This window comes from Solanum verrucosum, unplaced genomic scaffold (genome assembly GCF_900185275.1).
Source record: "Solanum verrucosum unplaced genomic scaffold, falcon-dt-bn FXZP01000207.1, whole genome shotgun sequence".
Taxonomy (NCBI): Eukaryota; Viridiplantae; Streptophyta; class Magnoliopsida; order Solanales; family Solanaceae; genus Solanum; species Solanum verrucosum.
The window spans coordinates 4,702,742-4,717,349 of NW_026019996.1; the positions used below are offsets into that span (position 1 = coordinate 4,702,742).

A 14,608-nucleotide genomic window follows, 5' to 3' on the forward strand; every position below is an offset into this window, starting at 1 on the left:
TGGATCCGGCAGAACTAAAGAAGTTGAAAGAGTAATTGAAAATTTGTTGGATAAGGGTTTCAACCGATCGAGTATCTCACCATGGGGTGCTCCAGTTTTGTTTGTTAGAAAGAAAGATGGTTCTCTTCATATGTGTATTGACTATCGCCAATTGAACAAGGTCACCATTAAGAATAAATATCCTCTCTTAAGGATAGATGATTTGTTTGACTAACTTCAAGGGGAAAATTACTTCTCTAAGATTGATCTCCGATCGGGTTATCAAAAATTGACGGTGAAGGAAGATGATACTCTAAAAATGGCTTTTAGAACTTGATATGGTCATTTTGAGTTTTTGGTGATGTCCTTTGGTTTGACTAATGATCCGGTGGCATTTATAGATTTGATGAATAAGGTGTTTAGACAATACCTTGACATGTTCGTAATTATGTTATATGATGATATATTGATTTATTCAAGAAGTGAGGATGATCACATTAATCATTTGAGGATTGTGTTGCAAATCCTTAAGGAACAACAACTCTTTGCAAAGTATAGCAAATGTGAGTTTTGGCTAAGGTTCATGACTTTTCTAGGGCACATTGTTTCAAGTAAGGGTATTGAGGTAGATCCTATTAAGACGGATGCGATCAAGAGTTGGCCTAAGCCTCTATCACCTTCGGATATGAAAAGTTTCTTGGGTTTGGCTGGTTACTATAGAAGGTTTGTTGAGGGGTTTTCTACGATTGCCTCTCCATTGACAACATTAACTCAAAAGAAAGCTAAGTTCATATAGTTCGAAGCTAGTGGAAAGAGCTTTCAAGAATTAAAAGGATAGACTTACTTCCACTCCGCTGTTGACTTTACCGGAAGGTACAGATGGTTTTGTTGTGTATTGTGATGCCTCTAGAATTGGGTTAGGATTTGTGCTTATGTACAATGGTAAAGCTATTGCCTATGCTTCAAGGCAACTTAAGATGCATGAGAAGAATTATCCTGCCCATGACCTTTAATTAGCAGCGGTGGTATTTTCCTTAAATATTCAAAGCCATTATTTGTATGGTGTTCATGTTGATGTTTTCACCGACCATAAGAGTTTGCAATATGTGTTTAATCAAAAGGATTTGACTATTCACCAAAGAAGGTGACATGAGTTATTGAAAGATTATGATATGAGTGTTCTCTATCACCCTGGTAAGGCGAATGTAGTAGCGTATGCTCTTAGTCAGTTATCTATGGGTAAAGTTGCTCATATTGATGATGATAGAAAAAAGTTGGTTCGAGACGTTCATAGATTGGATTGGTTGGGATTTCAGTTAGTAGACTCTACCAAGGGTGGTGTTATGGTTCACCATGGTTCAGAATCGTCTTTTGTGACGGATGTGAAATCCAAGCAATGTCTTGATCCGACCTTAGTTAAATTGAAAGAAACGGTACTTAGAAAGTCCGTAGAGGCTTTCTCCCAAGGAAGAGATGGTGTACTTAGATATCAAGGTCGTTTGTGTATTCCTAAGGTTGACGACTTGAGGAAACAGATCTTGTCAGAAGCCCATAGTTCTCCGTATTCCATTCACCCACGACCCACCAATATGTACCGTGATTTGTGGGAGATCTATTGGTGGAATGGGATGAAAAAGGCTATTGCAGAGTTTGTGGTTAACTATCCTAATTGCCAACAAGTGAAAGTTGAGCATCAGAAACCGAGAGGTTTTTCCCAAGACATTAGTATTCCTACTTTGAAGTGGGAAGATTTAAATATGGACTTCATAGTAGGGTTGCCACGAACTCAGCGACAATATGATTCAATTTGGGTTATAGTAGATCGAATGAAGAAATCAGCCTGTTTCATTCCTGTCAAGGTTTCTTATTCGGTGGAAGATTATGCTAAATTGTATTTGAGGGAAATGGTAAGGTTTCATGGAGTGCCCTTGCCCATTACCTCGGATCGAGGTACTCAGTTTTTGAGATCCTTCCAAAAGGGTCTTGGAACTAAAGTTAAGCTTAGCACAACTTTTCATCCATAAACCAATGGGCAAGCAGAGCGTACTATCCAAACTTTAAAACATATGTTTAGAGCATGTGTCATCGATTTGAAGGGAAATTGGGATGATTAGTTGCTTTCGATTGAGTTTGCTTATAATAATAGCTATCACTTGAGTATTAGTATGGCTCCATTTGAGGATCTTTATGGTAGGAGGTGTAGATCTCCTATAGGTTGGTTTGAAGTGGGTGAAGTTTCCTTGATATGACCCCAGTTAGTTCATGAGGCTACTGAGAAGGTTCGACTTATTAGAGAAAGGTTGAGAGCGGCCCAAAGTCGACAAAAGTCATATGCCAATGTTAGAAGAAGAGATCTTGAATTTGATGTTCATGATTAGGTATGCTTGAAAATATCACCCATGAAGGGTGTAATGGGGTTTGGTAAGAAAGGGAAGCTTAGTCCTCGTTTTGTAGGCCCATATAAGATTTTGAGACGTGTTAGTAAGGTTGCTTGTGAACTTGATTTGCCTAATGAGTTGGCATCGGTCCATCCAGATTTCCATGTCTCTATGTTAAAGAATGTGGTAGGGATCCGACATCTAGAGTTCCCTTACAAGGGTTGGGAGTTAATGAGAATCTATCTTATGAATAAATACTAGTTGAGATTTTAGACCGGCAAGTTAGAAACTTGAGAAACAAAGAAGTTTCTTTCTTGAAAGTGTTATGGAGGAATCATTTAGTTGAGGGTGCTACTTGGGAGGCTGAGGCCGATGTGACGTCCCGATATCCTCATCTTTTTCCTTCTACTCCTTCTCTAGCTTGAGGTAATTAGTTCGTCATGGTTTGTTCTTTGTTTTGGTGTCATGTGTTGTAGATATTTCCATGATTTCCTTATTTTCTCCATGTTCATGAAAAACTTGTGTTTTGAAAGATAAACTTGTCTTTTGATTATATGATTGATTTTCCTCATGTTGTAGTGCATTGTATGAGTTGCCTATAGACTTCATGAGATGAATTGATGAACATGCCTTAGCTAGGAGTTGATATTTCCTCCTTGGATATATCCTTTTGAGTATTGATTGCATATAGGCTCCATGAGATTGTATTGAGCATGCTTTTAGCTTGGAGATGGTAGTTCCTCCTTGAACATGAGAAATCTTAAAATTTCATGCATATTGGTTTGCTAGGTCTAGTTCCTACCTTCCTTATGATGCATTGAGTATGTTTAGCTTGGAGTCGATGTTTCCTCCTTGATATGTGCATTTTGATGAGATTACATGCATAATGGGCTGCTAGTCTTGAGTTTTTTCCTTTAAGAGGTGTCTAGAATTCCATTCGAGGACATGTTCCCATTAAGGAGATAATGTAACACCTCGGTAATCTAGTAGTCTAAGCATGGGGTAAAGTGTTATGTCATGAGCCAAGAAGTGAGCCTAGGCAACCTTCACGTGGACCCATACGGGCTGTGAAGGGCACCATGAGTCGTGGTGCTTCCCATGATGACTTATAGTAGTTATCCAAGATAGGCTCACCTCCCACGACCACCTTGACGCCTCGTGGTGGGGACCACATGTCGTGGTGATGGGCATGAAGGTTAGGTAGTGAGTTAGTCATGGGTTCCTAAAAGTGAGACCCTCCCACGAGCCACTTGACGGCTCGTGAAGGCCACTATGCGCCATGGAGAGGGTCAAGGTATTGCATTGGGTTTGAGTGGTGAGGTAGTGGTTTGCCAAGCCACTGGTCTAGGAGCACAGCTAGCACTACGACTCGTGAGAGCCACCACGGCTCGTGAAGCACCTCGTGGTGGTGGTTCAACAGAATTTAGTTCAAGAGTTTTTGGGTCTTTTCCGATTTTAATTAAAACAAAGCTATGTCGTTTTACCCAAGCTTAGGAACCCTGTATCAGTGATCAATGATCAGTGATGTTAACCCCTAAACTCACCCATTTAAGTCATTCTCTCAAACTCACCAAAAAAATTGGGTTTTTCTCCAAAATATTTCTCTCCCTAGAACTTGAAGAAGAAGAAAGAGTTCAAGCTAGGATCAATGTCAAGTCTCAATTCCTCAAGAATTTGTGGGATTTGATATCAAGGTATGATAGCTTTTCATCCATGGAATCCTTTCATCAATGGAGCCCCCAAGATTCCCCAATGGAAGAGTAGAAATTCCCCAAATTGAGTTAGGATTTTCTTCTAATGTTGTGGGTCTTGATGAATGTTGATCCAAATAATTGGGTTGTGATGGCTTATGCATGAATTGATAGAATTACATGTTTTTCGGATGAATTTACATGTACCCATAGCTAACCCATCTTTCTAAGGTGAAATTGATGTAAATGGGTTTTACTCCATGAAAGGAGAAATTATGGTTCTGGATGTATTCTTATAGGATTGATAAGGTACATTATGAATTGCTTTGAGATTGAAGCTTATAGATATGAATTGCTTGAGATTGAAGCATATATGATGAATTATGATTTGTAGGGATTTGTGAGTAAAGCTTATGTGATAATTGTTGATTTTAGATAGGATTGTTGTGGAAGGGATTTACCCATATGATTCCTTATGTATGTATGAATATGAAAGGCTTTCTCACATTGAATGATTCTAGGTTGAAAGGATTGCTCAGCTAAAATGAATCTAAGTTAAAAGACTATGAAATTTATGAGGCTTTAGGCGATTACCCATAACCTCTATATGAGAAGTATATGAGGCAATTACCCATATTCCTAAGTTAGAAATCATGAGACGATTACCCATGTCATATGATGAAGGATGTGAGGCGACTACCCTTATTCCTTGATGTTGAACAAGAGGCGACTACCTATGTTCTTATTATGTAAGATTGAACTAGAGGCGACTACCCACGTTCCTATAATGATGATTGGACATGGAGGCGAGTACCCATGATCCTTATAGAAAGATATTGAGGCGAGTACCCGTGTCTTATGATGTTGAGCATGGAGGCGAGTACCCATGATCCCATAGTATGTAAGGCAAGAGGCGAATACCAATTAGCCTTTATAGCAAGGCAAGAGGCGAATGCCCATTTGCCTTTATAGGAGGCAAAGAGGCAAATCCCCATGTCTTTAAAAGTAAACAATAATAGTATGAACAATGTTAAAGTGAATGAATAGCTTGGATTGTTGCTTGAGTTTCCTTCCATGATATGTATCACTAGAGGCGGATCACCCAAGTCTTTACTAAGGATAAGTTGAGGTTACTTAAGGAAGTATTCCTCCTATGTATGATGATTTATTATGTGCATTAATTATACTTATGAATTCTATTGTCTAATCCTTATGTTTATGCTGTTTATGCAAGCTATCATAATTAGTAAATTCTTGTACTAACACATACTCTTGCCTACATTTCTTATCCAAATGTTGGGTCTGGCCATCTCGACTCTCATCCCCGTGGATAGGATCTTAGTAGAGGCAAGACTTGAAGATTGGTGAGTCCTCATAGAATTCGAGGATTTGGCCACTATTTCTCTTATGTTCTTTCATTTTATGTTTTGAACATTGTTGTATGGGCTGTGTCCCAAAGATTCTATTGTATTAGATGGTTTATGAGATAAGTGCATTAGACTTCCGCTTCGTTTTTTAAAGACTTTACTTGTGTTGAAATGTTTTAAAAATATCGTATTTTTATATTATCTTGTTTATGAAAGCTAAGTGGCTTGTATGAGGCCTCTCGGGGTCTTGTTTGCTATGTTACGTCTAGGGGGTACCCCTGGGTCGTGACAACACCAAAAGAGTAAACCATGAGAAACTCAATACCTCAAGCTAGAGTAGGAGTAGAAGGAAAAAGATGAGGATATCGGGACATCATATCGGCCTCGGCCTCCCAAGTAGCACCCTCAACTATATGATTCCTCTACAACACTTTCACAGAAGCAACTTGTTTGTTTCTCAATTTCATGACTTGCCGGTCTAAAATCTTTACCGGAACTTTCTCATAAGAAAGGTTATCCTTAACTCCCAAACCTTCTAAGGGAACTATGGATGTCGTATCTCCAACAATTTCTTTAACATAGTGCCATGGAAAACCGCATGCACTGATGCCAACTCATTAGGCAAATCTAGTTCATAAGAAACCTTACCAACATGTCTCATAATCTGATATGGGCCTACAAAATGGGGACTAATCTTCCCTTTCTTACGAAACCTCACTGCATCCTTCATGGGTGAAAAGTTTAAAGTAAACCCAATCATGAACATTAAATTCAAGATCTCTTCTTCAAACATCGGCATATGACTTTTGTCGACTTTGAGGTGTTTTCAAACTTTCTCTAATAAGTCAAATCTTCTCTATAGCCTCATGAACCAATTACGGACCTATTAGGGCAATGCCAGCTACCTCAAACAAGCCTATATGAGATGTACGCTTCCTATCATACAATGCCTCAAAAGGATCCATACCAATACTTTAGTGATAGCTATCGTTATAGGCAAATTCAATCAAAGGCAAATGATCATCCCAATTACCCTTGAAGTGAATCACACTAACTCTTAACATATCTTCCAAATTGTGGACAGTACACTCCACTTTCCCATCGCTTTGGGGATAAAAGGCCGTGCTAAGCTTAACACGATTACAAGATCATTTTGGAAAGATTTCCAAAACTGTGAAGTGAATTAGGTACCTTGATCGGAGATAATGAACAAGGGCAGTCCATGCAACCTTACCATTTCCCTCAAATACAACTTGGCGTAGTCTTCTGATGTATAAGAAATCTTGACGGGAATGAAATGAGCCGATTTCATCATTCGGTTTACTATAACCCAAATCAAATCATATTGTTGCCGGGTGCATGGCATCCTATTATGAAGTCCATATTCAAATCTTCCCACTTCCAAGTAGGAATAGTAATGTCTTGGGACAAACCTCCTAGTTTCTGTTGCTCAATTTTCACTTGTTGGCAATTAGGACATTTAGCTACAAACTCCGCAATATCCTTCTTCATCCCATTCAATAGTAGAACTCCTTCAAATCACGGTACATCTTGGTGGCTCCAGGTGACTGGAATATGGAGAACTATAGGCTGCTGACACGACCCGTTCCCTCAAGTCATCAACATAAGGAACACAGAAACGACCTTGATATCTAAGTACTCCATCTCCCCTTTGAGAGAAAGCCTCAACGGACTTTCTAAGCACCATTTATTTCAATTCAACTATGGTGGGATCAAGACATTGCTTGGCTTTCACATCGGCCACAAAGGACAATTCTGAACCATTATTAACCATAACACCACCCTTGGTAGAGTCTACTAACTGAACACCCAACTGCGCCAATCTATGAACATCAGATAATCGACTAAAAGCATCTGCCACCACATTCGCCTTACCGGGGTGATAGAGAACACTTATATCATAATCTTTCAATAATTCAAGCCACCTTATTCAGAGAAGATTTAGATCCTTTTGGTTAAACACATATTGCAAACACTTGTGGTCAGTAAATATATCCACATGAACACCATATAGATAATGCCTCCAAATCTTTAAGGCAAAAACAAATGCCGCTAGTTCAAGGTCATGGGTAGGATAATTCTTCTCATTAATTTTAAGTTGCCTTGAAGCATAAGCAATAACTTTCCCATTTTGCATAAGCACAGATCCTAACTCAATTCTTAAGGAATCAAAATATACCACAAAACCAGCCGTCCCTTCTAGTAAAGTCAACACCGGAGCGGAAGTAAGTCTATCCTTTAATTCTTGAAAACTCTTTTCACAAGCTTCGTACCATATAATTTTATCTTTAGTTTGAGTCAATGATGTCAATGGAGAGGCAATGGACAAAAATTGATATACAAACCTTCTGTAATAACCAGCCAAACCCAAGGAACTCCTCATATCCAAAGGGGATAGACGTCTAGGAAAACTCTTGACCGCATCCTTCTTATTAGGATCTATCTCAATACCCTTACTAGAAATAATGTTACCTAGAAAAGCCACAGACCTTAGCTAAAACTCACATTTGCTAAACTTTGCAAAGAGTTATTGTTCCTTAAGGATTTGCAACACAATCCTCAAATGATTGATATGATCATCCTCGTTTCTCGAATAAATCAATATATCATGAATGAAAACAATCACAAACATGTCAAGGTATTGTCTAAACACCCTATTTATTAAATCCATAAAAGCGACTGGAGCATTAGTCAAACCAAAAGACATCACAAAAAACTCAAAATGTCTGTACCAGGTTCTAAAAGCCATTTTCGAAATATCATCTTCCTTCACCCTCAATTGGTGATAAACCGATCGGAGGTCAATCTAGAAAAGTAACTCGCTCCTTGGAGTTGGTCAAACTAATCATCTATCCTTGGGAGAGGATACTTATTCTTAATTGTAACTTTATTCAATTGCCGGTAGTCTATGCATATTCGGAGAGAACCATCTTTCTTTCTAACAAACAAAACTGGAGCACCCCATGGGGATATACTTAGTTGGATGAAACACTTATCCAACAAGTCTTTTAATTGCTCTTTTAAATCCTTAAGTTTTTCTATAACCATTCGATAAGGAGGAATAGAAATAGGTTGCGTATATAGGAGAATATCAATACCAAAGTCTATTTCTATTTCTGGAGGAATTTCAGGTAAATCATCTGGGAACACTTATGGAAACTCATTCACAATGCGGATCGACTCAAGAGTAGGGGTTTCGAAATATACATCCCTCATCCCAACTATATGGTAAATGCAATCCTTAGTAATCATCTTCTAGCTTTAAGAAAAGAAACAAACTGACCCTTAGGCATAAAATTCCCCTCGTTCATTCTAGGATAGGCTCATTTGGAAACTGAAACTTGACTACTGTAACAACCCTCGAAATGAAGTAGGATAAAGTAGAGCCTCACATGGGTTTTATTCATTAATAACTTGTCAAAATAATGAAGAATAGCCTTTTAAGTCAGTTTTAAAGAGTTTGGAAGTCAAACGTCAAGGGACGACCAAGACGTTTGGAAACTAGTATTTTACGTATTGGTGTGTTCTAGTATGTTGTTCATGTTTTTATGTGTTGTTTGGAGTCTAAAATCAGTGGAGGTGACCATAGTGTCTTAATAAATGTTTTTAGGGTCAAAAAGTTTGGATACGACCCCCCGAGGGCCACCCTAAGGGTCCCCGAGGAGGAACCCAACCTTGACCAAGCAAACTGCCAAGGCAGCTTGAAGTTGTGCTTTGAGGGAGCATGTTTGCGTCGTGGACTAGCTCCACCAAGGGCCAAAAGTTTGGTCCGCATTGTGGACATGTCGCAGAATCTACTATCTCGAATTTAATTTCCATAAAACTTGTGGGGACACCTCCGCATCGTGAACTTGTTTCCCGACGAAATTTGCGAAAATAAAACTCAAGTTTGACTTGTTTAAAAGGTCCAACTAAGTGAGGGGTAGTTTGGGTACTTTGGGGAATTATTATAAACGGTTATTCTACCTATTTTAGGGTATTTTAAGTTGGTTAAAACCCCAAAACCTAGAATTAGAACCCATTCTTCAAATTGACCCTTCCCTTTCAAAATAGATTCTCTAAAAAAAAACTCCATTTAAGACCTTGATGAAGCTCAAGCTAGAAGATGGGTTTTCAACTGATATCTTCTTCAATTTCATGGGTCTTCAATAATTAAGGTATGGTGACTCTTGATTCTTGAATAACCTCTCATTCAAGGAGTTCTATCAAAGATTTTCAAAAGTGATTCAAAGACCAAAATTCCCAAGTTTCAATCTAAACATGGGTTCCTTGTCAAATGATTTTCTAAATCATTCTATTGATGAATTAATGTGGAATTAATGTTTTTAAGACAATTTTCAAAGGAATTTTTGAAGAACCCATGATCCCCAAATTCTCAAAATTGGCCTATGATGTGGGTCTTTGTGAATATGATCTCTATTGGTGAAACTATGTTTAGATTAGATTGTATTGATGTTTCCTATGATTATCTATACTTATTCATGTTGAATTGTTGGTATATTGATGAATTGAGAATTATGGCCTTATGGGCAAAGTTATGGGTTGATCCCTTTGTTTATAGAATTGTACTAGATTGTGTTTATGTTATTGGATTACATTGTTGATTCCTTATGGGCAAAGTTTTGGATTTTTAGAAGAATGAATTGAATGAATTAATTTGGGGGTTAAAAAAACTTATATAGGGGTTTTAGGCAAAGGCAAAACAACGTAGTATAGAGATTAAATACTTAGTGAAAGACCCAACTACACCTAAAAATAACTGGCGAGTGTCGACCTTCGTATCTTGACCGACGGACCGTGGCTTGACCGACGGTCAATCTTGCACAACCGTCGACCACATCAAAAACTGGATTTTTGGGGCCCTGACCTACGAAACCTTAACCATGGACCATGGACCTAACCACGGTCCATTGGTCCGGCCGTGGTTCATGATCTTTCTTAAAGTTTTATGTGACCAATCCCCACACCACACCTACGGTTCGTGGTCCTATCCATGGGCCATGGTTGGCCTCTGTTAGATGGTACCTACAACATCCTAAAACTACTATTTTTCCCTTTCTCGAATTCGAGGTGTTACAGCTACCAGATACCCCGCCTCTACTAATAAAAGAGACTCCATCTCAATATCCTCTTAGTGCTAAGTAAAAATCCCAATGGAATTATTCATTAATCATAATCATAATATCATACTTGGAAGGACAAAATTATCTATCAATCCAATCTTAAGTCATATAGAATAGATCCTTAAACATGATTCAAGAAGAGGTGAGAAAATCTTTCAACCCTATGAATCAATATGTGAGAAAACCTTTCGCAATTTCATTGATACTTTAATAAAAAAATGTCCTTACATCATAAACATCAATTTCATAGGATACGCGTAGCTTTCATAAATTCATATTTCATAGTTCATAAGTTTCTTCGTAAGTTCATAGACAAAAGTCATAGATCATGCACGGGTTCATATGAATTCAACTTAAAATAATGTAATTAGTTAAAACCATGCAATATAAGATTAAAAACAAGCAATTGAATCACAATTAAAGATCACCCATGGAAATTTAAGAAACCCTATCTTTAAATTGAGAAATTGAATTGGAGAATTAAAAACCTTGGGGACCGAATGGAAGAATGGGTTCCATTAGTGAATACCCTCATACCTTGGTAATCAAAACCTTGATTCAATGGTGAATTAACGATTCTTAGTTGAAACCCTAGCTTCTTCTTCCTTAGCTTGATAGTGAATTGGGGAGGATGAATGTGGTAGGGATTTGGGGTTTAGGAGAATGAGTTTTGAGTGGGTAGTTTTAGGAGTTACCCTTATATAGGTCTTAGGAATAGAGTCAAAACAACCTAGTTTAGTCATAAAATACATACGAAAAAACCCAAAAGCCCTTAAGAAAATAATTGTTTGACCCAGCCTACGAAACCAACCTACGGACTGTATTGATCTATCATAGACCAATTACTGGAGCCTTAAGATCAACCCACTATTGGCGAGACCTGTCTACGGCCCGTAGAACCTTATACGGTCCGTAGACCCAACCCATAGACCTCAACTTCAACCCCAAAATTTTACTAAGTCTGCAACCTTTCTACGAGACCTTCCTACGACCCGTAGAATATTTGACGGACCATATTGGTCAATCATAGGAAGAGTATTAGGAATTGATTTTCCAAAATTATTTCTCAACTTCCTACGAGATGGGTCTACGACCTGTAGAATTTTCTACGAATTGTAGATTGGTCTTGTAGACCAGGAGGAGTAACCCAAAACATGAAATCTTTCCTTTTTCCAAAATTCGAGGTGTTACATTTCATTCATTATATCTTGTTGTTCCTATGTAATATTTCATGGATATTTTATTTACATGTTCAATCTAAACCACGTGTCCTTAAACTACTTAGCAAATTCAATTACACAATATTTTAGTTATAACTTTATCCACGAAACTATTGGCTTACCTACTAAGGAGAGATAGATTAGTTTCCATATTGATCCTATTACAATTTTGAGTCGTAAAAGTAACTAACAAGACAACTTATGAAAGAAAAACACCCCAAAAAGGAATTTCATGTTGGTTCACAAATCTATTAAATTAGGCCACTTAAATGAATATTTATAGCAAAGATAACAATTTAAAGGAAAAGAACTTTCTTATTATAATAAAATATATTTAAAAAATTACTACATAGAAAATAAGCAATTGTCTCTAAAGAATATCAACACTCATGAAAATTGTGTATTCAAGATATTAAGAGCATAATTCTCTTGTTGTAACTAGAAAGACAAAAACAGTGAATGACAACTTGACTCTTAAACATCCATCAAATATTGACAAATTACATATAATTAATATACTCCCTCAGTTTTAAAACATGATCTAGTTTGACTTGGCATGGATTTAAAAAAATAAAGAAAATTTTTAAATCTTGTGGTCCTAAATTAAAGTTATGTCAAATGTACCAAAATACCCTTTAATATTGTGCCTTAAATATGCCACATGGAGAGCTGAAATTAAAATGTTACTAGTAAAACTAAAAATAAAAAGTAAAAAAAAAACTATTATTTTCCATAGAGAGGTGTCACATAATCTTAGAGATGTTCTTTCAGATACTATCAAAGAGTATAGTAGGATAGATGTGATCCCTTAGTCATTAATTAGATGTTTTATATCCGATCTTTGAGAATGGAGGATTCCTCTAGTCAGAGAACTTACCTCATTCAATGGACACTATGGGACAAACAAATATATATATATATATATATATATATATATATATATATATATATAATAGGACCTAGTGGGATGTATGTAATCCATGTGTCCTAAACCAGAGGTCTCTTATTTGCACCTTGAGAGTTGAGAAACACTCTTATTAGGAGTCTTTCTTTGAACATGTTGATAAAACTAGAAGAGTAAGAATACCAATTGTGTTTCAAGAAGTTTCAAACTTTATTAATACCAACATTTAAGAGATTCAACTCAAATAAAAAGAAGGTGGGGATGGGGAGAGGTGGATATGATAAGATGGGGATGGGGAGAGGTGGATATGATAAGAAGGACAACTAATATACTAATAAACAAAAACACTATTAAAAATCTAAGTTTGAGTGACCACCACAAGAGAAACACTTTTTAGGAGCTATTTCATGCCAGTGATCCTTTGACTATATTCTAAAGCTTCAAGTCCAAGTCCATGTTTTTATCTTCATCTTCTTCAACATTTTCAAAAATTAAGGGCTTGTCTAGATTCTTGATTAAAGGCTTTGTAAAATAAATTGGGCCCAACTTGTTATCTCTGTACACTTGACCCCTTGAAAGCGATTCCTCAATCATTGAACGAAAAATAGCATGACCATTTGCTGTTGAAGCAAATTGAGAGTGACCTTGTTTATTATCTAACTTGAAATCTGTCGTCCTTAACACATGGTAACCTGCAAATTGAATAATATAATGTTGAAGTAGAAAACAAATTATCGATTAAAATTTACAGGATATCATAATCGAACTTGAAATGTGTCTTCCTTAACAGAGAGAATGTAGAAACATATACTATGGTTAGGATCGCTTTCCTTGTAAGGAAGTTTTCCACATAAACTAAGATATCAATGTTTATCTTCCTCATATAAATAATAGGCGATTCACCTTGATTTAGAATGAATTTTCAACCAACAATAGAAGGTAGAAATACCCTAGATAGGATCGCGTTCCCCTCTAAGGAAGTTTTAAAACAGACTAAAAATCCAAAGTTTCTCTTTTCAAGATGGTGATTTTCTAATCGAACCATAATGAATCATCATTGGTCTCAAAAGAGGTAACAAAAAAAATCTGCTTGACAAAATTATAAATTAGTCAAAAAATAAATAATGACTATCAAATTATTACAACAAATAATACTAATATATAAAAAATATATTCAACTACAGTCTTACTATTTTGTTGTATTGCTAGCATATACGCTTCTGTTTTATGAACTTGATCAAAATGATAGAGTAGTGGTAGAATATGAGGAAATATTTTTCCACACACTCGACATGCAATTAAATTAGTATACACCGACATCATATTTCTTTTAACTAAGCTGGTTTTTCTGCAAAAGGTACTTAAGGATAATCACTTATTGGAACAAATGAAAAAGATAAATTCTGTGGAAATGCATTGCACATATGGATGTATTTATATATGTAAATGATAACAGTGTGAACTGATAATGTCAAATTAGTTGTTAAAGAGGAAGATAAAATTAATTGTTAACTTGTCGGTACCGTGAACTGATAATGTCATATTAAATGTTAAAGTGTAAAATAAAATTGAATGTTAGTTTGTTGGTTAAGTAAATAAATTAGAATGCAAAGTTATTCATTTAGTCAGAGATTATCATTTATTATCTGAACGATCATTAGTTGACTAACTTCGACTGAAAAAGTATGATGAATTGTCCCATTGTTATGATCACTTAAGGCAATAGTATCCATGTATAGGTCCCCACAGATTAGAAGTTGGCAAAAATCTGAAAAATAAATTGAGTTTGAAAATATTTCGGAACTTTCCTATAGCGACCTTCGCCATAGCAATAGATTTTTTCGCTATAATGACCGCTATAGAACCCTTTGCAATAGCAAAAGTCAGGAAACCGTAAGTCACATTTTTAAGTAAGATTTTATCCA

General features: G+C 36.5%; 1 protein-coding gene across 1 annotated transcript; it reads right to left on the reverse strand.

Annotated features, from left to right (window-relative positions):
- Positions 1 to 13,115: 13,115 nt before the first annotated feature.
- LOC125819372 (uncharacterized) lies at positions 13,116 to 14,003 on the reverse strand. The gene is made up of 2 exons (XM_049498818.1): positions 13,874 to 14,003; positions 13,116 to 13,375 (listed from the first exon to the last, which is right to left on the reverse strand). The coding sequence occupies exons 1-2, from the start codon at positions 14,001 to 14,003 to the stop codon at positions 13,116 to 13,118; spliced, it is 390 nt and encodes a 129-aa protein (XP_049354775.1).
- Positions 14,004 to 14,608: the final 605 nt, after the last annotated feature.

What these genes read in the sequence shown, in the direction of transcription:
- LOC125819372 (XM_049498818.1), bottom strand. Translation starts at nt 14,003, where the DNA reads ATGTCGGTGTATACTAATTTAATTGCATGTCGAGTGTGTGGAAAAATA. An exon ending in GCTAGCAATACAACAAAATA is followed by an intron (nt 13,376 to 13,873) that starts GTAAGACTGTAG and finishes TTCAATTTGCAG; the next exon opens with GTTACCATGTGTTAAGGACG.